Raw genomic sequence first — 24,973 nt, 5'->3', positions numbered from 1 at the left:
CAATATTAAACGAATGAGCCTGATTGTGTTCCACATTTTATTCTTAGATACTTAAATTTCATGTAATTTTCACCTGTCACAATACTATTCTTTTGATTTTTTTTTTCAACTATTAAAAAATGTAAAAACCTTTCTAGCTCATGGGCCTTACAGAAAAAGGCACTTAGGCAAAATGTGGCTGCTGGCCATAGTTTGCAGAACCCTGTTCTAGATGGGTAAACAGCTAGTTTAGGACCAGAGATGCTGCTCACACAAGATAGACAGGATCACAAGTAGGAGTCCCTGATTCCAAGGTGGCAGATGTGGTCAAGGAGCTTCAAATTCATTATTTGTCTCATTCTTGGTCCAGTTACATACAGAAATGACCCCTAGAGTTACAAGACCAGGATATAGGGCCAGGCCCCAGGGACAGTAAAAGGGAGTGGCTGGCAGTGCTGGAGCTCGTCCTGGGTAGGGGTTCATGTCCTCTCATGGGGGGAGTTGGGACAGATGCAGGTGCAAAATTTCTTCTGCCCGCTTTAGATATTCAGCTGCCTTCTTCTTCACACCCTCCCGGCGGGCAGGTGATGGGTCACCTATGGAGAGAGAATGGTTCAGCTGGGACACCTGGGTTCAGAACCCCTGGTCCAGCCCCTTACAGTTCACAGAGCATCAACATGCATCTTCCCCCCTCCCCACCCGCCCCGCTGCTCCCCCCGCTCCCTGGGAATCAGATCTATTCTCCCCATTTTACAAATAAGAAAATTGAGGCCACAAGAGGTAAAGAAACTGCCCAAGGTTATATACCTGGTCAGGGACAACACTTCTCCCCCTGGACTTGCTTGTTTTGCACCTTCCCTTCCCTTCGCTGCACTCTCTGAGACTCTGGGCCTGCCCTTCCACCTTCCAGGCCTACTCACCGGGAACCCCCTGTAGCAGGATGTGCACGCCGTCCCGATAGCCCTGCAGGGCTGCAGGGTAGGCACCTGCCTTCTCATCCCGCAGAGCCTGGGTGATGAGCTCTGTGGCTTGGCTCAGATATGCAGGGACGGGCCGTTCTTCCTCCTCCTCTTCCTCCTCCTGCCCTCCAGGCTCCCAGGGTTCCTGGTCCAGCCTTTCAGACTCCGCCTCCATTGCTGCCAGCTCACCCAGGTGGGTTGGACGGGGGCCCGCACCTTCTACAATCAGATATGGAGGACTCAGGCCAGACTGGCCCTCCTTTTCCCAGGGCCTGCTGCCCATCCCCAGAACTCTCTTGCCCATCAAGGTACCAACCTGTTCCACGTGGAGGGAAGCAGTGCCTGAGCAACTCAAGAGCCGTTTGTGCATAGCAAACTAGCCATGACCTATTTAATTGATGCAGTCCTTTGCTTTTGTAAAAACAAAAACAATGACCTTCCTAATTCTTTCCTTGGGTACGCACTAACATTAGTTTGTGAGGTTTGGGTCACTGGGCCTACTCCTCTCCTGACTATAGTTGATCTACAAACGTAAGAATTCTCTCCACAAAGTTTAACGGAAGGATGCTAGAGCAACCATACCAGGCCAAGGACAGAAAGGCTCCAAACCTTAGAACGTTAGAATAACGGATTCAGAGAATCTCAGGTCTTACAACTTCAGGTGAGAACCCCCTCCATGGGGGGCCTTCCCCCTTCCATGGGGGCGGGGGGTCTTGTGGGAGGCCTCCACCTGCCAGCAGCAGCTGCAGGGCCTCCCGTGCTGCTCTCTGAACCCAAGCCTCACCCCTCCCCGATCAACAGGCCTCTCCTGCCTTCAAGATCTGTAGCGTGACCCCAAGCCAGCCGGGAAACCCCCACCTTGGGCTTCCAATGGAAGGAACTCAAACCCTCCGAAGACAGGGTGACCCCTGCCTGTTCCAAAGCTTTCTCAGGGAGGAGGAGATCCCACGGTGGGAGGTGGCTCATTTCCTTCCTCTGTGGTTGCCCACTGTCCAGGGGCCTCCAGCTTATGCGCCCTGGCACAGGGCAGGGGGGAGTATGGGGGGTGGGGACCTGCTTCCGATTCTCACTAAGGCTGCGGGCTGCCCGAAGGGGGGCTCCTTTCTAGGATTCACACAGGCACGACATGAGCTAGTTAGTGGCTCTGCCTACTCTCCTTGCCCCCACATCAGCCCCCCTCTGCTTGTCCCAGCTTGTTACCTTCCCTGGAGAAGGGGTCGAAGAGGGCAAGCTCAGCCTCTGTGAGGGGGCCTCGGGCAGGGGAACCGGATGCCTCCTCGGTGCTCCCACAGTTAAAGAGGAGATCCAGGGCCTCCTGGGCAGGGCTGGATGGTGGGGGATCCGCTGAGGAATAGATCATTGGTGACATTTCATGCCCGTCCTTATCATTCCCCAGCTTTCAAAATGGAATTGCCTCTCATTAAATCCTTGTGGCACCCAAGGGCACAGATAAGCCCACGTTTAGGGTTGTGCCCCTTTTACAGATTAAGAAACTATAGCCTAGAGAAGGAAAATGGCCTGGCTAGAGCTCCTCAGCAGGTTAATGGTAGAGGGGCTGGAACACACCCCAGAATTTTTACTGGGGAAAATCTTTACTGGGGAGGAAGTGTGTGCCCACCACCACCCCCAGACCCTCCAGCCCTGCCGCCCTCCCCACCCCCCCATGTACCTGGCACCTCCAGTTCCTCAAGGCCTCTCCTCTCTGCAGGGAGCGGCTGGGGCAACCAGGGTTCCTCAGGGGGCGGTGTGGGGATCAGAGGGGGTGGCAGGATGTGTAGGTCCCTGGACATGTCAGAGGGCCGGGTTACCTCCCCACCCTGCGGGAGAGAAAGACAGGGATGGGGAAATCTCCAGCGCGGCCTCGAGGGCAGGTAGGTTTCCCAGGTACCCGGGAAGAGGGACAGCAGGTACACGCACCCGGAAGAACTCCTTGAGCTGGGGGCTGTTGTTGAGTGCAGGGATGTGCACGGTGAAGCGAAGCAGGTCCTCGGCCCCCTTCCGCCGCTCCTCAATCACTGAGGCCTCGAACCGGCCTGCGGCCGCCCCAAGACAAGGGGTGGGGAGAGAGGCAGTGATCCACAGGGGTCACTTTCCTGGTTCAGCCGGAGAGGATCCCAGCAGCCTGCTGCCGTCCTCCCCATCATCTTCCCTGGCTCCTCCCGGGGAGGTGGGGTGAGGGTGCTTGCAAGCAGGGACCGAGCTCCCTAGTCATCCATTTGCCAGATGTTTATCGAGCACCTACTAATGCACTAGATTGGTGTTGAGAAGGCGAAAGAGAGAAAAGCAAGGCCTCTCCTCTCGTGGATATCACATCCTAGACAGGCAGGGGAGCCAGCCAGCAAGAAACAAAATAGTTTCAGACGGTTTTGATGTAACGGAGAGGAAAGTAAGGCTCAGAGAGAGAAGTGACTCGGCCAAGGTCACACAGCAGGTAGCTCTGTGTTTACGGTTGCCCTGCTCTGTTCTAGATGTCCTGCAGAGTCACCTAGCTCTGACCTCGTCATCGTGCTGCCAGGGGAGCAGCTGGCTGCGCTGCCCACAGCCTGGCATGACCTGCCAGCAGCAAGCCTTCTTCTTGCTGTGAAAGGGGAGCTCACGTGAGTCTACAGACGCAAGTAACGGATCAGTCCCGGCCACCCAGAAATACATCATGAGTGGCATACGTAATTTGTCATTTTCTAGTCACCATGTTAAAAAAAAAAAAAAAGTAAAAAGAAACAGGTTAACTCGGTGTTAATAATATATTCCATTTGGGGCGCCTGGGTGGGCTCAGTTGGTTAAGCGTCCGACTCTTGGGTTTCCGCTCAGGTCACGATCTCAAGGTTCGTGGGTTCGAGCCCTGTGTCAGCCATCAGCGTGGCGCCTGCTTGGGATTCTCTCTCTCCTTCTCTTGCCTCTCCTGTACACACACACACACACACACACACACACTCTCAAAATAAATAAATAAGAGATTCTCTCTACAAAATATATAAATAAATGCATAAATATAAATATATAAATAAATATCTTTATATTGAGTTAAGTGAAATGCTTTATATATATGTTTCACTTCACCCAAGCAACCACAATAATCTCCTTTGGACACAGGATCCATAGATAAGCTATCAGGATAATTTACATTCTATTTCAGTGTGCATTCGACCCACAGGCACACCTCAGCTCAGACTCACCACATCTGGCTCACAGCTGCTGCTTTTGGACAGCGAGGGTCTGGAGGAAACACCGGCTTGTGGGGAGGCATTCTGGTTCTAGCCATTTACGGGCCAAGCCCCTTCATGACCCTGCGTCCCAGCGGCCTTGTCTTGAAAATGGGGCTAACGAAGACGGAATGTTAAAGGGCCTGAGACGCACACTAAAGGCTAGGCTGCTCTGAGCCTCAGTTTCCCCCTGTGTGGAAGGAGGTTGTCTCTAAGGGCCCTTGAGCTCCCCAAAAGTGTCTCTGCTGGCGGTCTGGGTTCCCCTCATCCAGCCCCCGCCAGCAGGGGTCCCCTTTGCCCACCTGTCCCTCCATCTGCGGCCTGAATGCCAGGATGAACACTCACCAAACACTTGGGCACGGGGGAAGGCCGGGAACTCCTCCAGGCGGCGGAAGAGGTTGCGGTGGGTGTAGGCCAGGTCTCCATGCAGCTTGCGGAAGTCGCTGTACCGCTTCCAGACCACCACCTAAGGGGGACACAAGACTTGACCCAGGCCGGCAACGGTGGAAAGAGGCTTCCCCGCCCCCCACCCCCCGCCTGGCCCCAGCGTGGGTGTGCAGATTGGGGTGTAGCACCCCCTCCTCCCAGGGCTGCGGAGTGATCAGTTGTTCCTTTACTGCTCCTGCATCTGGAATCGGGGAATGGTCCCCCTTCCTCCCAGGAGCCTCACCTCTTTGACATCCTCTGGGTCCCTCTTTGAGATGAACTGAGGAAGAAAGGCAAGAACCAGGTGAGTCCAGAGACTGACATCTGACACCCCATCACCCAGTAAAATCCAGGGAGGCCCCAGGTACCTCCCAGCCCCCCCGCAAAAGGGCAGGTGCCTTTGGCTGTTGACCACGGCTATCAAGGTGTCCTGGCTTCGAGGCTTTGTGTGGCTTTGTGTGGCTTTCTACCATACGCCAGTTTCGTCATCTGCCCGACGCGAGGGTCCCTAAGGACCCGTCCACACCCCTCGGTCCTCGGCCCAACTTTTATCTCAGTTCCTTCGTGAATTACATGCCATCCATCTGCAGCGGCCACACTAACCTTCTCTGCGTCGTTCCAACTGTAGCTTACGTACCACCCAAGGGAGCACTATTTCAGTTCCTTCAAAGGGCCAAGTCCCTGAATTTCACACTGAAACCAAAGAACCTCAAGTTCTCCAAAGAATCAGGTTCCGTCCCAGGAGCCCCTCCTTCCTTAAGTGAGGGAGACGCTGTGGGCAAACACTCCTGAGCACAGAAGAACCATCACTGCGGTTGTGACCTTCTGGAAGGGCAGACTGGGGTCTGAGGTGGAAAGAAGACCCTGTAGTCGCTATGTTACATTTCTTTTTTTTTTTTTTTTAATTAAAAAAAATTTTTTTTACATTTTTATTTCTTTTTGAGAGACAGAGAGAGACAGAGTGCAAGTGGGGCAGGGGCAGAGAGAGAGGGAGACACAGACTCCGAAGCAGGCTCCAGGCTCCGGGCGGTCAGCACAGAGCCTGACGCAGGGCTCGAACTCACAAATTGTGAGATCATGACCTGAGCCGAAGTCGGATGCTCAACCAGCTGAGCCACTCAGGAGCCCCCCCCTCCTTTTTTTTTATTTTCTTAATGTTTATTTATTTTTGAGAGAGACAGAGACAGAATGCGAGTGGGTTAGGGGCAGAAAGAGAGGGAGACACAGAATCCGAAGCAGGCTCCAGGCTCTAAGCTGTCAGCCCCGACGCAGGGCTTGAACTCATGAGCTGTGAGATCATGACCTGAGCTGAAGTCGGAAGCTCAATCGACTGAGCCACCCAGGCGCCCCCACTATATTATATTTCTTTTTTTTTTTAATTTAAAAAAAAAATTTTTTTTAACGTTTATTTATTTTTGAGACAGAGAGAGACAGAGCATGAACGGGGGAGGGCCAGAGAAAGGGAGACACAGAATCTGAAACAGGCTCCAGGCTCTGAGCTGTCAGCACAGAGCCCGACGCGGGGCTCGAACTCACGGACCGCGAGATCGTGACCTGAGCCGAAGTCGGCGGCCTAACTGACTGAGCCACCCAGGCGCCCCTAATTTTTTTTTTAACATTTATTCATTTTTGAGAGACAGAGACAGAGTGGGAGTGGGGGAGGGGCAGAGAGAGGGGGAGACACAGAATCTGAAACAGGCTCCAGGCTCTGAGGCATCAGCACAGGGCCCGACACGGGGCTCGAAGTCACGAACCACGAGATCATGACCTGAGCTGAAGTCGGACGCTTAACAGACTGAGCCACCCAGGTGCCCCAATACTGCAATAATTTTCTATGGCGACAGCTGGTCAACTACACTTATCGTGGTCAACATTTCATCATAAGCGTCGAATCACTATGTGGTACACCTGAAAATAACATAATACCGTCTGTCAACTAAACCTCAGTTAAAAATAAAAATTCTTTAAAAATCGCACAGCAAGTAAGAGGGACAGCTAGGACCAAAACCCTGGCTTTTGCTTTTCACGACAAACTTGCCTGAAATATGTTGGGTAAAAGAAACTAGATTTAAAAACTGTTGAGGAATATATATACCTGACAAAAAAAAAAAACACCTCATATCCAGAATATATAAAGAACTCCTACAGATCAATACTAAAAAGATAACTCAACTTTTAAAATTGGGCAAAACAGGGGCGCCTGGGTGGCTCAGTCGGTTAAGCGTCTGATTTTGGCTCAGGTCATGATCTCACAGTCTGTGAGTTTGAGCCCCGCGTCAGGCTCTGTGCCACCAGCTCAGAGCCTGGAGCCTGCTTCAGATTCTGTCTCCCTCGCTCTCTGCCCCTCCCCCACTTGTGCTCTGTCTCTCTCTAAAAAAACAAAACAAAACACGCACACACTAAAAAAAATTAAAATTGGGCAAAATGTTTGAGCAGGCACCTTCCACAAAAGAAGGTGTTTGGCCAATAAGATTATGAAAATATGCTCAACATCATTAGTCATCAGAGAAATGCAAATTATGCTGCAATCAGATGTTACACATACACCAGCCTAGAATGCTGAAAATTAAAGATGCTCATGATATCAAGTGCTGGTGAGAACAGGAGTATAAAACAGTATAACCACTTTTAAAAATCAGTGATTTCTTTCTCTTTTCTCTTCCTTCTCTTCTCTTCAGATTTAAAAAAAAATTTTTTTTGATGTTTATTTTATTTTTTTTTATTTTTGGGACAGAGAGAGACAGAGCATGAACGGGGGAGGGTCAGAGAGAGAGGGAGACACAGAATCGGAAGCAGGCTCCAGGCTCCGAGCCATCAGCCCAGAGCCTGACGCGGGGCTCGAACTCACGGACCGCGAGATCGTGACCTGGCTGAAGTCGGACGCTTAACCGACTGCGCCACCCAGGCGCCCCTTGATGTTTATTTTTGAGACAGAGGCAGAGCACAAGCAAGGGAGGGGCAGAGGGAGACACAGAATCTGGAACAGGCTCCACGCTCTGAGCTGTCAGCACAGAACGCGATGCAGGGCTCGAACCTACGAACCGTGAGATCATGCCCTGAGCCCAAGTTGGACGCTCAACCGACTGAGCCACCCAGGCGTCCCTCTTCAGATTTTATTTTTAAGTAATCTCTCCACCCAACATGGGGCTCAAACTCACAACCCCAAGCTCTACTGAAAGAGCCAGGCAGGTGCCCCGAAAATTGGTAATTTCTAAAATCTATTTGTTTTGAGAGAGAGTGTGGGCGAGCACAAGCCGGGTAGGGGCAGAGAGGGAGAGAGAGAGAGGGAAGGAGAGACTGAAAAACCCAAGCGGGCTCTGCGTTGGCAGCACGGAGCCCTACTCAGGGCTCGAACTCACCAACCATCGGGAGATAATGACCTGAGCCGAAACCAAGAGTCAGATGCTTAACCGACTGAGCCACCCAGGTGCCCCCCAAACTGGTAATTTCTAGAACAACTACACAGGTACCTATCAAATGACCCACTAATTCCACTCCTAAGTACATACCAGGAAGAAATGGGTGCACATGCCCATAAAAAGACTTGTACATGTGTTCATACAACTCTACTTGTAGCAACTAAAACACTTTTTAGATACAACCCAAATGTCCAATAACAGCAGAATGAATAAAGAAATGGTGGTGTATTTATACAAGGGACTAATGCCACATGGCAATGAAAAAAGAATACTTATACACGTAACAACACAGATGAATTCCAAAAACACCATATAGACAGTGACGAAGGCCAGACACAAAAGAGTACTTGCTGTGGATGATTCCATTTGTATGAGGTTCAAGAACAGACAAAACTAATCTGTGGCAAGAGAAGTCAGGTCAGTGGTTACCTCTGTGGGTGTAGGACTATAGATTGGGAAGGAACAAAAAAAGACAGGGTCTATATCCTGGTCTGAGCGCTGCCTGCACAGACGTATACATATGTAATGTAAAAATTACTGGGCTATACACTTGAGAGTTGGGCATATGTATGTAAATTATGTGTCAGTTTTTAAAAATTTACAAGGGGAAATAACAACAAAAAAAAAAGGAATACCGGCAAGTGGCTTGTAGAACGTCACTGTGTGTTACACATATCTGCTTTTTTTAATAGTCTTTTTAAAAAATTTTTATTGTTTTTTTGGTTTGTCAGGTGATTATCTGTTTTTTTCTTTTGTAAGTTTTCATTTAAATTCAACATAAAGTTAATATAAAGTATAATATTGGTGTCAGTAGAATTTTGTGACATACCTAATTTTTTTTAAGTTTGTTTATTTTGAGACAGAGAATGCAGGGTGGAGGCAGAGAGAGAGAGAGAGAACAGGGTAGAGGCAGAGGTGGTCGGGGCAGGGGGGAATCCCAAGGAGGCTCTGAGCTGTCAGTGTAGAGCCTGACTCAGGACTTGATCTCATGAACCTCGGGAGTAGATCCATGACCTGAGCCTAAATCAAGAGCCGGAGGCTTAATGGATTGAGCGACCCAGGCGCCTCTGACATATTTGCTTTTAAATATAGGGTTTATCTGCAAGGATAAATAAGAAACTAGCTGCATTGGTTCTCACAAAGATGGCAGACAGATGGGGATGGTAAGGGAGGGAAAATTATTTATCTTTAAAAGTTATAAAAAATATGTCAAAATAATGCATTTACTTGTTTAAAAGTGCTTCAACAGCAAGACTTCAGGAAAAGGCTACAGCTCCTTGCCACACCCTTCCCACCCCCCTCCGTCTCATCTTTCTAAGGGCAATCTTTTTGCGTTTTTAGGCCAAAGTTAAGGCATAAAGGATATGGGGAAAGCTCATTTTAAACATCTAGGATTCTGCACTTAAGTCACTTTGGAAGTATCTTTGAGTTTCTGCATCCTTTTAACAGTTACTAATGCACCAGTTTAATAGTTGCCTAGTTCAAAATCCTAAAGGTACAAAACAATTTATAGCGAAGTCTTCCCCAACCAATTCTTGTATGTCATTCTACAGATACTCTTTTAGACTGCTTCCATTTTTTAATTCTTCTCTTGGTTTCCCCCAAGTATCTATAAACTGTGCTTATAAACGTTGTTACTGCTACATACGTCAACTTTCGGCTTCATCTATTGACCTCCCGCTAGGACCGTGAAGATAGAGACTTACTCTTCAGATTCTTTTGAACTGTATGAATTTTTAAAGCCATAGAGCGGTGTTTTCTGAAGAATTAAAAATGAAAGTCTTTTAAAAAGGAACTTTTATGTAAACATCAAACAAACCAGTTAACAAAACTTACTCCAAGAGACTGGAGAACTGATATTTGGATGGAACAGAGCTTTCCTGTTAATTTAGAGAAATTCACAGCCTGAAGTGAAGACACCACACGTTGGGCGTGGGAACCCACCCTTCCCACTCCGAGAACTGCCGTCCACGCCCTTTTAAAAGGACAGCGCCCTCCCAGGGCCTCGCCCCCTGAAGGCTAAAGAAGTATACGAAGGCTCTTACCGCAGCCTCCCCTTAAAGGGGAAATCCATTTCTGTCGTCTAAAAAGGGAGCTTCCAGCTGCTCCTTGCCTTAAGGTAAAACCCGGCCCCCCTCTAGTTAAAAGGGTAAAGGTCCCCGCCGGGCCCCACCTCACCTGCGCGGTCACTTTATATTCGGTGTAGCCTTTGGGGTGGGTCCGGGGATCGGAGACGGTGTAGTGCCGCAGAAAGTCGTCCTTCGCCTGGCGGGACATGGCAACCGAGCTGGAGCGGAGCTGACCGCCGGCCTCTGCCTCCTCCACGCCGCCCCCGCCCCTCCGGGTCAGTCCCCGCCAGCCACCGCCTCAGCCGGGCTTGCGCCCTCCTTCCTTGGGCCTAGGGAGCAGTCGCAAGTGACGGCGCAGCTCTCGGCCCAGGCGGGCGGCCAGGGAGCGTCTAAAAAGTTCACGGTTGTTGGTAAAGCGTGAACTGGGGGATTGAAGCTGGGGAGGTTGGATCGTTCAGCTCTGACCCGAGGTCAAACCCGCCCCATCAAGCATCGCCAGCTTCTCCTCTGCTTCCCAATTCCCCGCTTTCATCTATCCACCCACCTTTCACTGTGTCCAAAGTGTGCCAGTTGTAGCCAAATCATTTCCCTGTCTCCCTCCATAGGATTCGATAATTCATGTTTTCAGGAAAGGTAGGGGAAGCAAAAGAGAATTCCAGAGAGGCAGGATGGCTTCACAAGTTCTGAAGTCACACTTTTTTTCTTCTTCTTCTTTTTTTTTTTTGATAGCATTTTCTTTCATTTTTTTAATCAATTAATTTGTTTGTAGTTTAATTTACATCCAGGTTAGCACATGGTGCAGTAATGATTTCAGGAGTAGATTCCTTAATGCCCCTGACCTATTTAGACCACCCCTCCTCCCGCAACCCCTCTGGCAATCCTCTGTTTGTTCTCCATATTTAAGAGTCTCTTACGTTTTGTCCTGCTCCCTGTTTTTATATTATTTTTCCTTCCCTTCCCTTCTGTTCATCTGTTTAGTATCTTAAATTCATCATGTGAGCGAAGTCATATGATATTTGTCTTTCTCTGACTAATTTCGCTTAGCATAATACCCTCCAGTTCCATCCACATAGTTGCAAATGACTTTTTTTTTTTTTTTAATGTTTATTTTTGAGAGAAAGAGAGAGTGTGAGCAGGGGAGGGGCAGAAAGAGAGGGAGACCCAGAATGTAATGCATGCTGCAGGCTCCGTCGAGCTGTCAGCACAGAGCCTGTTGGGGCTCTTGAGCTCAAGAATGACTGAGCCCCCCAGGCACCCCTGAGGTCACACTTCTTACCAGCTGTACGGGTTTCCTTTGATTACTGGAGCCTAAATCTCTCATCTCTAGAATGTTTATAATAGAGGGTGTTTTATAATAGAATCTCCTGCAGTGGATATTTCTTTTTTTCTCTTCTTGGCCTGTCCAGCATTCACCCCCTTCTCTCTGTTAGCACCGTATCTTTGTTTGAAGATAGTTCTCTATATGTGTAGCCCTTCAGTCTCCTGCCCCAGAATCCAAAGGTGTTGGCTCCTTTCCTTGCCCCAGCTCCTGGGTCGGGGTGGGGGACTCTCTCCTGAAGGCTGAGTACCTTGAGTGAGGGACCGAGGGCACAGTGTCTGGCAAGGGGACCAATTTGTCCCTGGTGTGCAGTGTTGGCCGCAGATTTAGCTGCCCAGCCCCTGGGCACTCCTGACGTCTGGCATCCCGAGACCTCTGTCGGGGAGACCATGAGTTCCGGGTATCCTTCCAAGAACCATCCAGTTGGCTGGGGGCAGTTGTGATCAGTATCTGGGGCAGGCCGATGAGAATCCTGACTGATAACCACCGCCGCCAGAGTGTGAAGCTTAAAAGCAGTAGTGTGAGTGAGGCCCTCAAGTGCTCATGGCCACTCCTGGTGCCGGAACTCAGATGTGTGGGAACCGTACTGCCAGTCTCCAGACAGAGGTGAAGGAAACTCCCAAATAAGACTTGTGGAGGCTCAGGCAGAGGGTAGATAACCAGGAGGTGTTGGGGAGGGCGCTGAGATGGGCTATCCCCTTGAATGGTACACACCTCTGCAGACCCATTTGCTTTGTTTATTTATAAGTGTTTATTTATTTATTTTTGAGAGAGATCACAGGCGGGGGAGGAGCAGAGAGAGAGGGAGACACAGAATCCAAAGCAGGCTCCAGGCTCTAACCTGGGCACAGAGCCTCTGCGAGAGGGTAGCGGTAGCCAGGGTCTGCACGTAGCCTTTATTTCATGTTCCATTAGATATAAACATCAAAGAGCCTCAAAGTATGAAAGGGAGCACAAAGGGTCTTAAACATGAACGAGACCCACATCTGGTGTTTATGTGCAAGCACGCAGGGAGCGCGTGCAGTTTCACGGACTGCCAGGCAATTACAGTGGGTCTGTTTCTTTTTTTTTTTTTTTTTTTTTTTTTAAATTTTTTTTTTTAACGTTTATTTATTTTTGAGACAGAGACAGAGCATGAACAGGGGAGGGGCAGAGAGAGAGGGAGACACAGAATCTGAAACAGGCTCCAGGCTCTTAGCTGTCAGCACAGAGCCCGACGTGGGGCTCGAACTCACGGACCGTGAGATCATGACCTGAGCCAAAGTCGGACGCTTAACCGACTGAGCCACCCAGGCGCCCCAGTGGGTCTGTTTCTTAACTGCCTTCTGGGGGAGCACGGGGCTCTGTACCTCGTGATCCTGTCGCGTTCGACAGCCTTGAGACCGGAACACTGCGGATGTTTCCGCTGTTGCCCCCTTCACCCTCCGGGGCTTACGATACATTTTCTAGAAATAACTCCACAAAGCCCCGTTCCTATCTAGATCAGTTTCCCCCTGCCCCCGGCCTTCAGACTCCAGCTCCACCATTTCCATCAGCGGGAGGAGCAGAGGGAGGAAAGTTGCAGATTCCCGGATGCCAGCAGGGCTCCCCACGTTCCCACTGGGCTGAGTGCAGGATGCAGGCTTTCTGCCACAGCTCACACTCCCCATCTGCAAGCCTTGGTAATGAGTATGGCCTTGTTATTTTCTTCTTTTTCTCCACCCATGCATAATTCATGCTTTAACTCAAGGATGCTGCTTTACTACTAAGGGCGCCCCGGGAGGACTTGACCCCTGCGGTGACTCATCTGGATCAGTGGATGGCTGAATTCACATCCACTGGATCTGCTTGAGCTCTTACTGGTTCAAACAGTGATAATTATAGCTAACACTGTGCAGTGCTTGTGACACACAAGACACCCACCCATTTGGTCCTTGTCCCAAACTTAGCAGGTCGGTGCCATGATCTCTCCCCCAGACGGGGACACTGTGGCACAGACAGGTTAGGCAACTTGCTCAGCATCATCCCGTGAGTGGCAGAGCTGGGGTTTGGCTCTGGAGCCCGGGTGTGCTCACGCACCATAGGGCTTGGGAGCGCGGGGACCACAGAGTGTCTCACACAGAGGACAGGGCAGGTCGTTTTAATCTTCTACACGGTAGGACAGGTGATGTTCTGAGTTTGTCTACCTAACGCCAATTTCCCCTCATCCACCCTAACAGAGCCCGGATTTTGCCCATTCCCTCTCCAGGAAGGAATCCTAGCACCAGGTTAGGAGCAAATCTCTGTGTCTTTCTCGCCTTTAACGTCACTCCCTCTGGGGAGCCTGCCTGGAGTCTTCCAAGTGGGATTCGTTGCCGCCCTGTCCTGTGCTCCTCTAATTGTCTGTCCCTGTGACACAGCCGCGGTTAACCCTCTGACTGAAATGACCCGTTCCTTTCTGTGCCCTGCTGCGCCCTGGGCTCCGGGTGGGGGTCTTAAAGCTGCTGGATCAACGCATGACTCTACCAGGAAGTGGGGCGGGGAACGGTTTATTCTCACAGCTGAGCAAAGGATGAGGCCCACAGCCTTGGTAGCAGCAGAGGCGGCCCCCTCCCAGCCTCAGCCCTCTCCTCCGCAGGCGGGCCGGGTCAGGAGCCAGGGTGACGGCCAGGGCAGCAGCCCTCCGGCCACGGGAGCCGGCCGCCGAGAAGCAGTGGGTAGTGTTAGCAGCAGCAGGTTACGGAGTGGGGCGGGGGGGGGGGGGTGTTAGTCAGGCTGGCCGACTGCCATCCCCCCCGTGGATGGTGCCTGATGAGGGCCGGGGGAGGGGGCTGGACTGTGAGGTGTGGGGGTGTGGGGGGGGGGGACGTCTGGAGTGGTTCAGTCGGCCGTGAAGACGCGGCTGGAAATGTCATCCAGGAGCCAGTCGATGCCAGGTAGGAGGTTCTCCCCGGTGACGGCGCTGCAGCCCTGGATGCACCAGTGGTGGCTGTGGATGGAGTCCAGCTCCAGGGCCTGGGAGGGGGGAAGATGACGGTGGGCCCTGGGGACCACAGGCCCTGCCCACTCACTGCCTCTTCCCTCTCCTGGCCCACGGGAAATCCATGCCTCCCTTTAGGGCCTGCTCTCAGGAGCCTCCCCTGGCCCCTGGGGAAGATCTGTCAGCCCCTCAGGGCACCTGGGCTCTCGGCACCCAACCCCACCAACGCTACCCCTCAGTAACTGAACGGGGATGCAGGCTCCTGAGCATCTGCTAGGATCCAGGCATTGTGCTACGAGCCCCACTAACGTCCTCCCATCCACTCTTCCCAAGGCCCAAGGAGCCAGGGATTGTTGGGCATTTTACTTAGAATACCTCAGAGAGCTTAAGCAACCTGCCTTAGGTCACACAGCCAGTAAGTGACAGAACCAAGATTCTAGCCCTACTCTTTCTCATGCTGCTGCTTCAAGCTCTAGAATCAGAAATAGGATCGATACAATTTGGGGACACAGAGGCCTGTGTTTAAATCCCGGCCTGTCTGCTCCCTGGCTGTGTGACCCTGGGTGAGTCACCCAGCTTCTCTAAACCTGCTTCGCCATCTACAGAGTGACAGTAACAGTTCCTAGTTCGTGAGGCTGGGGTGAGGACTGAAGGTCAAGATAATCCACGCAGAGAGCCTGGCATGGGAGCACTCACTACTGTCTGGCTGCTATTGTCTTGAAGGATCATGTTCGCAGGCCTGCCCTCCCCCAGGCTGTGGGGCACAACCATGTCTCATTAGTCACTGACTCTCCAGTGGCCTGCATAGGCCCTGCCACACAGGAGAGGCTACTAAATGCTTGTCGCACAAGTTAACAAAGAAAACGTGTGCCTCTTTTCCTCCACGAACCTGTGCCAAGGCCTGGACTCACCTCACAGATGGCGTTAGAGGACAGCGCTCCGGGTAGGTCCTGCTTATTGGCAAAGATGAGGAGGGTCGCTCCAGCCAGGCGCTGGGGGAAAAAAATGGGGGGGGGGGAGGTTGGGAGTGGGGGCTCAGAGGGCAGCCCGGCCCCTCCCCTCATCACCCAGAGCAGGTGGGGTCAGAGATCTACCTGGAAGATCAAGGCAAGGCCCTGGGGTGGTAGGAGAGGCCCAAGTGGGGTAGCACCATGGCCATGGTCTGTGAGTCCAGCCATACTTGGAGCGGGTTGGGGGGGGGGGGGGTGCGGAGCCCTAGGCTGGGGCCCAGTGGGCACCTCTCCCCTCTATGCCTCAGTTTCCTCCTCCATAAATGGGGAGGGGGTGACGGACATGATGATCCCCAAGCCCTCTGGTTCTAAACGGCTCCCATATCCCATGACCTGATATGCGCAATGAATGCAACTGTCCTGGAGACCACGGGGTCTGCTGGAAGTGACCTTTCCCTCTTCCAAGTTCATGTTGCCCTTTAACTGTGCACTACCCTCACAGGCCTCACTCTTGGCCTCTGCTTCCAGTTAGTTCCATGTGTGTATTTCCGCCAGGAGTCCCTCCACATAAGCAGGTGGATCTAGCCCTGACAGATGGCCTCGAGGTGCCAGGCCAGGGCTCAGCACTGACATCCATGATCTCACTGAACCTGCTTGACACCCCTTGGAGGTGGCTCCTGCTACCCCAGGTGACCTGTCCCTGTGTGCCCAGAACAGTCCTGTTGCTGTCTGTTGTCCCTGCGTAAGTATTAACAACTTCCTCTTTCATTCTTAAAAGTGTCCTTGTTTTCAACTAAATGCAGCGTCGTAACCGGGACAAATCCTGCAGCAGAAAAAGGAGACTGGTGGAAAAACTGGGGAAATCCAAGTAAAATCTCTAGTTAAGAGTGACTTACTAATGTTACTTTCTAAGTTTTGACAAATGCAGGGTGGTTGCATAAGATGTTAACAGGGGAAGCGGAGTGAAAAGTATTTGTTTCTTCGCTATCTTCGCAACTTTTCTGTAAAACTAAAATTTTACTTAAAGCGTTTTGCCCCAGCTAATAAGTTAGCGGAGCACCCTAATTATAATGCCCAGCTCAGAAATGAGGAAGTGGAGGTTCAGAGAGGCTAAGTGCCTTGCCTGAGGTCACACAGCGGAGAGGCCAACTCCTGAGCCAGGCTCCGCTGCTTCCCAAAGCTCCACCCACTGGCCTCAGATGAGCCTCCCGAGAGCCCCATTCAAGGTGCAGAAACTGAAGTTCAGGGTGGTGGAGCGGTGACATCACGGGGACATGAACCCAGGTCCCAGTTCATAGCATGCCCTGCCCACAGCACTGTGGGTTTCCCTGGGCCAAATGTACAGGTTGTCTCTGCCTCCCCAAGGGTGGGCACCTGGTGAGGGCTCAGTGAAGGAACAGAGCCCTCCCCCACCCCCCAGGTGTTCCTTTGGGGTCACGGACCCCTCAGGGAATCTGCTCACACATCCGCGTATGTGCACAAAGTTGTGGGGGCCTGGATGGAAGCCTGGCTCCCCCCTGCTTGGCCAGCCAGCCTGCCCACCTCCTCCACCAACAGGCTCTGGAGCTCCCGCTGGCAGTCCTTCATGCGCTGGCGGTCGGCGCTGTCCACCACCCAGATGAGGCCGTCGGTGCTCTCAAAGTAGTTCCGCCAGTAGGACCGCAGGGACTTCTGGCCGCCCACATCCCAGATGTTCAGCTTGAATCTGGGCGGGAATGGGGTGGCCAGAGGGTCAGCCTGGTCCCTCACCCGCCCTCCCTGCCCTACTCTGGGCCAGCCCGCTGCAGGGCCCCCACTCACCCCCGGTGTTCCAGGGTCTTAATGTTGAAGCCCAGTGTCGGGGAGATGGTGTCGATGTCTTCCCCGTTGAACTTCTTGAGGATGGTTGTTTTGCCAGCATTGTCCAGGCCTCTGGGGCACACCAGGTTAAGGAGAAGTCCCCGTGCTCTGCCCAGGGTGGTGACATCACCGCCGTGCCCCTCTTTTAGGGGACCAAGCGTTTCCCGCCACGTATCAAGTGAGTTGAGCACGTGCCTGAGCCCCAATGTATCGGCCCGTGAGAAATGGGAAAGTATCAAGAAATAAAGATTTTATCATCTCGTCCTGACCGAAGATTCCTTCATTCGCTCTACAATATTTATTGAATACTGACTATGTGCCGGGGCCTCCTCTGGTGCTGGGGGGGGGGGTACCCCAGAGTCAAAGTCCCCACCCTGTGCACCTTCTAGTCTAGTGTAGAGACAGGCGACAGAGTGCAAACAAATGAGAATCAAGGTACCGTCTTGATTCTCTAGACGAGACGAAGCTAAGAGGCTTTCGGGGAGGGCCTTTGCAGGAGCTTCCTTTAGCTCGGGCACCCCTCTCGGGGTCTTGGGCTGAGGCCCAAACGATAAGAAGCCAGCTTTCCAAAGGGCTAAGGGAAGAGCATTCTAGGCAGAGGGAACAGCAGGAGCAAATGTCTGGAGGTAGCCAGCCTCACCTTTCTGTTTCCGGAATATTCCAAACCCTCTGCTGCTGAGTGCGCAAACAAATGGGAACCGCCCTCCTCTGTCCTTCCAACGCTCGAGGGGGCTGGCAGCTGGGAGCGGGCCCAGGCGACTCAAACCAGTGGAATGAGGGGGAACCAAGAACCTCTCCTGAGACCCAGCCTTCACCGCCAATTATCCAACTCCAACTCCATCATCCACTGGATCATTCCCATCAGCAGACAAGCTGGTGTCTCTCCCACCTTAGGAGAAGCAAACGTCACCCTCTCTTGATCCCTTCTCCCTCTACTTATTCCTTTACTTCCTTCCCTTGACGGCAAATCTTCTCAAAACCATTGTTCGTAGGCACCCTCTCCAATTTCTGTGTTCCCGCTCGTTCTTGAGGCTTTTGCGGCCACTGCTTCCCTGAAACAGCTCTTACCGAGGTACCTAAAGACCTCGTGTTCTTCTCCTGCTGGGCAGTAACCAGGCCTCGTCTTCCCGCACCATCAGCAGCACCTGACACAGTGGCCTGCCCCCTCCTCCACTGCCTCACCTGGTTCTCATCGCCCTGACCTCTTATCTAGGTAAGCGCGGTCCTTTCCTCTGTCCACACTCATCCCTTAGAGCTCTCACCCAGGACCATGGCTTCAGATACCATCTGGTTTGTTTTTTTTTTCTTTTTGAAGCTTATTTATTTATTTTAAGAGCACATGCCAAAAAAAAAAAAAGAGCACATGCACAAGCAGGGAAGGGACAGAGAGAGAGAGGGAGAGAATCCCAGGAACTCGATGTGGGGCTCGAACCCAGGAACCAAGAGATCGTGACCTGAGCCCAAATCAAGAGCCGGAAGCTCAATCAACTGAGCCACCCAGGTGCCCCGCAAACACCACCTTTATGCTAATGACTCCTAAAAGTACACATCCCACCCAGCTGCTCCCCTGGACTCAGTCCCTCTCTTCAGCTGCCCATCTGGCACTTAGAGGATGTCTCAGAGGCATCTTCCGTGGCCAAACCTGAGTTCTCCTCTTTCTGAACCTGCTCCTTGCCCCCCTTCCCCATCTCAGCAAGTGGTTCCTCATTCTTCGAACCGCTCTGGCCAGACACCTCAGAGTCAGGCTTGACTTGGCTCTCCCTCTCACTTTGTGCCCAATCCAGGAGCGATTCCTGCTGGGCCTGTAGGCAAAATGTTCCCCATCTTCCATCACCTCCCTGCTTCCACCCTGATCCAAGCCACCCTCCTATCTCGCCTGTGGCAGAGCAATGGCACACCTAACCTGAGATCATGCTTCCTCTCCACACTTCTCATCGAAAGGAAAAGCCAAAAACCAAAGGCTCTTCAGTCCCCTCTGTCTTCATCTCGTAATCTAGTAATCACTCTCTCCAGCCACACTGCCCTCCTTGACATTCTTTTGAACACACCCGTTGAGTTCCTCCTTCCAGACCTTTGCAATCGTTCCTTTTGCGTCAACAAATTTCCCTAGATATCCACGTGATTCAGTCCTCACCGCCTCATCTTTACTCAACTGTCAATTTCTCCACTCCGGCCTTCATTGACCACTTTATTTAAACTGCACTCCCCCCCCCCCCCATACGTCCTATACAGCTTACCTATTTGCTTTCTCCCCACAGCATTATGGACCGTCCAAGACGGTGGGGTTTGGTTTTGCTGTTTTACCCCAGCCCCTAGGAGAGTGCCTAGTACATAGTAGGCACTCAGTAAATATTTAATTGGATGGGTGGATTCTCGGTGCCTTTCTAAAAAGAGAGCTTTTTAAAAGAGACGTGATGTGACTATTATAGTTATTTGTACACTTAAATGTCTTTTCTCCCCTGCTAGGGGAGCTCTGGGTGAAACCCGCCCAGCTCCGGGATCGCGGAGTCCCGACGCGGCCAGGATAAGAGGGGGCAGAAGGCGTGCAGGCGCCTGTTAACGGGACTCGGAAGGTCGGCGGGGCCCTCGGGCCTACACGCAGTCAGCCTGGGCAGGGGACGGGAGATAACGACCGGCCGCGGGGCCACACAGACGGGCAATTGGACACAGGGGTGAAAACAACCCGAGGCGTCTACACCCGCCTCCCCCCCCCAAGCGAGGGCGGGGCCCGCACGCCCCCGGGATTCCGACCTTGAGGGCGGGGCCGGGGTCTGGCACCCTCGGACAGGGGAGGAAGGTCAGAGCCAGGGAGGACAGCGGCCTCACGCTCGGGCCAGACCGACGGGTGGTGGCATCCGAGTCGCCTCCGGCCCTCCTCCCCGCCCCCTGCATAGGGATATCTAGTCTAGCCGCTGCGCCTGTAGGCCCTCACCTTTGGCCTTGGCAACGGAGACCCCCCCGCCCCGAGCCGGTGGTACGACCTCCTCACGCTCCCCCACCCCGCTAGAGCGATTGGTAGGGCCCACGTGCGTGACGCACAATGGGCAGTTGGTACGCGCCGGCCGCGCACCCCGCGCCCGGTAGGGGGCGCCTGGCACCGCCCGCCCGGCGGGGCCCCCGCTACCCTCGCGGCTCCGGCGTCCAGGAGGATACAGCATGAGCAGTCGCAGCTCCCGCTCTTTCTGCTTCATCTTCTTCAGAATGGTCAGAAGCCCCATGGTCCCAGTAGCCCCCTCCCGGCCGCCGTTTCTTCCTAGTCCCGGGACCCCTCTCCCTGCTCCTATTGGCTATCACGCCCACCGACAGCGCAATCTATTGGTCGGCCTGTCGCTGGGTCCCGCCCTCGCTCCCACGTGACCGCGAAGCCGCCTGGCGGTGGGGCCGAGATGGTCCCTCTAGCGGTGCTAGGGGCTTCTGCGGGGCCACCTGCGTTAACCCTTCGCTTCCCGAGGGCTTGGGGGACGAGGGCACCGCCATTCCTTCTTCCCCAGGAACCCAGACTCGGCCAGGAACGGAAACCTGGATTGTATCTTGGCTGCACAGGGGGTAGGAGTTGTGACTCAGGAGTCGGAATCGACAGCCCCAAGGATGTTGACAAGCTCGTCCGGGGGCCAGTGTAAGGCCCTGTTCCCCGGAAACATGATCCAGGTCCTGCTCATCTTAGGTCTCGGCATCATTCTAAACCTGCCAGTTACAGGGCCTCCCCTTTTCCCCGTCTCCTGGACTCGTAGAGGGTGGGCCGGGGATTCTTCGTCGCGGGCGAAAATGCCCCCTAGGGGCCGTTTCGAAATGTGCTGGAACATTTTGGGCTTGTCCCAATTACAAGATATAGTTCCTGTTGTTTAGATGACACAAAGAGTTGTTCTGCCTAGGATGCCCATCATTTCTCGTTTGAGAAGCACTGGTTTTCATTTTGCCAGTGAGAATATTGAGACGCACACGATGGTTAGCACAGTGACTGGCGTGTGGGAGTTACTCAATAAATATTTGTTATTGAATGAATGACTGTCCCAAGAGTTTGGTTCTTTGCCTTAGCGCTCAAGTCCTGAAGAAGTGAAGAAAATGAGGCCAGGGCCAGGCAAACTGTAAAGTCAGAAGGGTGAGCTAAGCTGATGGTCTTATTTTCAGCCCTTGCCCCATCCCACTGCAGGGTAAATGTGAGTGGGTAACAGAGTAGGCTCTGTCTGGTGCTGGGGAGAGAACAGTCAGGCACAAGCTGAAGATAATGGCTGATTTCTGTGTGATTTGTTTATAAAGCTCGCCACCTTTTCTACTTCACCCTCCTGGCAACCCCGAGAGGTTTGTTTCCTTTTTGTAGATAGTGATAGTGAAGTCCAGAGAACTTAAGGAGCTGGGGCAGCACTTTATTATTTTTTTTAATAATATTTTTTAATGTTTATGACTTTTTGAGAGACCGAGACAGAGTGTGAGCAGGACAGGGACGGAGAGAGAGGGAGACACAGAATCCAAAGCAGGCTCCAGACTCTGAGCTGTCAGCACAGAGCCCGACGCGGGCTCGAACTCACAAACCCCGAGATCTTGAGCTGAGCCGAAGTCGGATGCTTAACCGACTGAGTCAACTTGGGCAGCGCTTTAAACTCAGAACCGGGGGCACCTGGGTGGCTCAGTCGGTTGAGCGGCTGACCTCGGCCCAGGTCGTGATCTCGCGGTCTGTGAGTTTGAGCCCCGCGCGGGGCTCTGTGCTGACAGCTCAGAGCCTGGAGCCTGCTGCGGATTCGGTGTCTCCCTCTCTCTCTGCCCCTCCCCCACTCATGCTCTGTCACTCTGTGAAAAATAAATAAACCTTTAAAAATATATATGAAAAAATAAAAAATAAACTCAGATCCGGTTGACATTAAAATGCACTGTTTTTCAGAGTCTCTCCGTAGTGTTTGTCTGGAGAGGGAGAGGTCTGGAGCAAGCCTGAGCTTCCAGTCCTGCAGAAGAAGGTTGTGGACAGATGAGGGCTGGACAGAACAGGGTGCCTGGCCGAGCCCCCTTGGTCAGTACTGTTTTACCCCCCACCAAGCACACACAGGGGGAAAAAAGTGAGCCTAACTCCCGTTCACAGGCTTTGAGACACAGCAACATTTATGACGAGAAAGTTCACCGTGGTGGTTTGAGACAACAAGGAATTGGAAAACATCCAAGTGCCTTCAGTGGGGATCCGTAACCTAAGCTGGGTGGTGGATCCCATGAAGCCTTTGAGAAGGGCGAGGTGGAGGGATGGTGTATCTGCAAGGAAAGATCTCATGCCATATGAAGTGAAATAAAAAAAAAACAAACAAAATGTTTTCAATCTCATTTTACTTTTAAAAATAACAACCCACTAAACAGTGCTTCCCGGGGCACGTGGGTGGCTCAGTCGGTGAAGAGTCTGACTCTTGATTTCGGCTCAGGTCGTGATCGTGAGACTGAGCCCCACAGCCGGCTCCGCACAACAGCAGGGAGCCTTCTTGGGATTCTCTGTCTCCCTCTCTCTCTCTGCCCCTCTTCTGCTCGCTCGCACATGCACTTTCTCCCTCAAAATGAATAAAGACACTTAGAAACAAATAAAGTGCTTTCCTACGGGATGCAGCCCATTAAGTAGATTGTGAAATGATTGTAATGTCACAAATTAGTCGAACCATATGAAGCCACCTGTATTTGACCATTTTGACTACGAAGTTGTCAGTTTCATGTGGTTCAGCCTAGCAGCATTAGCAAAGATGTGGAATGAACAGATTAGACGATATCACTGCCTTTGCCTTCCGTGAAGTAAAGGTAAGTAATGTTTTTTAATTTTTTTTAATGTCTAGTTATTTTTGAGAGAGAGAGCGTGAGTGGGGGAGGAGCAGAGAGAGAGGGAGACACAGAATCTGAAGCAGGCTCCAGGCTCTGAGCTGTCCGCACAGAGCCCCACGCGGGGCTCGAACTCACCAACTGCGAGATCATGACCTGGGCCGAAGTCAGCCGCTCAACCGACTGAGCCACCCAGGTGCCCCAAGGTAAGTCATGTTTGTTGAAAAATCAGATATCTATATGTACGTGTGTGCATCTTACTCAGAGTCCCAGTCATGAAAGTTTGAAAATCACTGCAATGCAACTGCTAACTCGAGTGGGTGGTTTTTTTGGGGGGCGGGGGTTGGTATTTTTATTTAATTTACTTTTTAAAATTTACATCCAAGTTAGTGAGCATATAGTGCAACAGTGATTTCAGGAGTAAGATTCCTTAATGCCCCTGACCCATTTAGCCCACTCCCCCCACAACCCCTCCAGCAACCCTCTGTTTGTTCTCCATGTTTAAGAGTCTCTAACGTTTTGTCCCCCTCCCTGTTTTTGTATTATTTTTGTTTCCCTTCCCTTATGCTCATCTGTTTTGTCTCTTAAAGTCCTCATAGGAGTGAAGTCATGTGATACTTGTTTTTCTTTAATTTTCCTTAGCATAATACCCTCCAGTTCCATCCACGTCGTTGCCAACGGCAAGATTTCATTCTTTGTGACTGCCGAGTAATACTCCATTGCATATATATGCCACATCTTCTTTATCCATTCATCCGTGGATGGACATTTGGGCTCTTTCCATCCTTTGGCCGTTGTCGATAGCGCTGCTATAAACATGGGGGTGCATGTGTCCCTTCGAAACAGCACACCTGTAGCCCTTGGATAAATACTTAGCAGTGCCATTGCTGGGTCGTAGGGTAGTTCTATTTTTAGTTTTTTGAGGAACCTCCACACTGTTTTCCAGAGCGGCTGCACCAGTTTACATTCCCATGGAGTGGGTTTGAAAGAAACTTAAAATGATTACCTTAAGCACGTCTGGATTGTTTCACTTTACTACTAGTACTGAAATCCTTGTTTAAATGTCAGGATGAAAGTCCTGCCCTGTCCAAACTGGTCTAGCTTCCCAGGGGCCACAGGGTGGGATTACAATCAATATCAATTAAGTAAAAGAAAAAAACAACAACAACCTGGGAGGGAAGTAACAGTGTTTAAGTTTCAGATAACAATTGCCTGGAGCTACAAATCTGGAGTGGAGGGTGGGGAGGAGAAGTGGGGGGCTTTGAAAGACAAGTGGAAGGGTCTAGCAGGTGACAGTATTTTCATTTGCCTCACTGAAAGGAGGAAAGGGTGCTCTTAAGGAAGTGGAATCTTTAGGGAATACCTTTGGAAGAAAACCGGGAAAGATCTATAGAGCTGTAGTTATATATAGCTATGAATATATATATTCACAAGAAAGAATCATGGGATTGAAATACCAAATCTTGGCAGCGGTGAAACCTGCTTTTGAAGGGAGAGTTTCTGAGGCTAAGCTACGTAAGTGGATTCTAAGTTGAGGGTAGAATTATAGACGCCTTTTAAAAAGACGTGTGTTATATAAAAATATGTATATTAAAAAGGCATGTATGTTTACCCAATGTCTGGGGAGGAAATTTTGGCACTATAATTTTAATTTTACGAGGTCTAGCTTTTTTTGAAAGTAATCGCTACACCTCACGTGGGGCTCGAACTCATGACCCAGAGATCAAGCGTCACATGCTGTCCTGACTGAGCCAGCCAGGTGCCCCTTAAGAGGTATAGCCTTTTTTATTCATCTGTACCTTTCACGTATCACCTTTATAATCATAAAAGGAAAGTAACAAAACTCTTTATTTTGGAACAACAGCAAGCAGGGGAAAAGACCCTGCTTTAGTTAAATCGCTGGTCATTAAACATTAGCAAGGCTATACCTAAGTATTTTATTGATTTGTGTATGTAAGTATTTATTTTTAAGCTTACTGTGGATAATTTTTAATTTTTTTTCCGTTTCATTTATTTTATTTTTAAGTTTATTTATTTTTGAGAGAGAGACCGAGAAAGACAGGCAGAGAGGAGGGCGGGGACAGAGGGCCCAAAG

At 51.4% G+C, this 24,973-nt stretch overlaps 2 protein-coding genes and 1 long non-coding RNA gene across 5 annotated transcripts; 1 reads left to right on the top strand and 2 right to left on the bottom strand.

Moving 5' to 3' along the window:
* Window positions 1–23: 23 nt before the first annotated feature.
* SNX15 (sorting nexin 15) lies at window positions 24–10,402 on the bottom strand. Of its 2 annotated transcripts, none has more exons than XM_042904443.1 (8): window positions 10,162–10,402; window positions 4,809–4,844; window positions 4,484–4,604; window positions 2,856–2,971; window positions 2,608–2,755; window positions 2,139–2,282; window positions 900–1,154; window positions 24–575 (listed from the first exon to the last, which is right to left on the bottom strand). In XM_042904443.1, exons 1-8 carry the CDS (start codon window positions 10,258–10,260, stop codon window positions 469–471), a joined length of 1,026 nt encoding a protein of 341 aa, XP_042760377.1. In that variant the 5' UTR covers window positions 10,261–10,402; the 3' UTR covers window positions 24–468. The 2 variants fall into 2 exon arrangements, with proteins under 2 accessions (XP_042760377.1, XP_042760376.1); XM_042904442.1 differs by having other exon boundaries at window positions 900–1,157; window positions 10,162–10,401.
* A 3,459-nt stretch (window positions 10,403–13,861) lies between these two features.
* On the bottom strand, window positions 13,862–20,376 carry ARL2 (ADP ribosylation factor like GTPase 2). 2 transcript variants are annotated; one of them, XM_042904445.1, is made up of 5 exons: window positions 20,251–20,376; window positions 17,059–17,169; window positions 16,801–16,963; window positions 15,220–15,300; window positions 13,862–14,343 (listed from the first exon to the last, which is right to left on the bottom strand). In XM_042904445.1, the coding sequence occupies exons 1-5, from the start codon at window positions 20,313–20,315 to the stop codon at window positions 14,209–14,211; spliced, it is 555 nt and encodes a 184-aa protein (XP_042760379.1). In that variant the 5' UTR covers window positions 20,316–20,376; the 3' UTR covers window positions 13,862–14,208. The 2 variants fall into 2 exon arrangements, with proteins under 2 accessions (XP_042760379.1, XP_042760378.1); XM_042904444.1 differs by lacking the exon at window positions 20,251–20,376 and adding an exon at window positions 19,001–19,297 and having other exon boundaries at window positions 17,059–17,292.
* Window positions 20,132–20,922, top strand: LOC122199407. Its single transcript, XR_006193497.1, has 2 exons — window positions 20,132–20,301; window positions 20,589–20,922. It is a non-coding gene; the product is annotated as an uncharacterized LOC122199407 (long non-coding RNA).
* Window positions 20,923–24,973: the final 4,051 nt, after the last annotated feature.

Source organism: Panthera leo, chromosome D1 (assembly GCF_018350215.1).
Source record: "Panthera leo isolate Ple1 chromosome D1, P.leo_Ple1_pat1.1, whole genome shotgun sequence".
NCBI lineage: Eukaryota > Metazoa > Chordata > Mammalia > Carnivora > Felidae > Panthera > Panthera leo.
The sequence above is the reverse complement of the archived record's forward strand: the minus strand, read 5'-3'. Positions and strand labels throughout refer to the sequence as shown.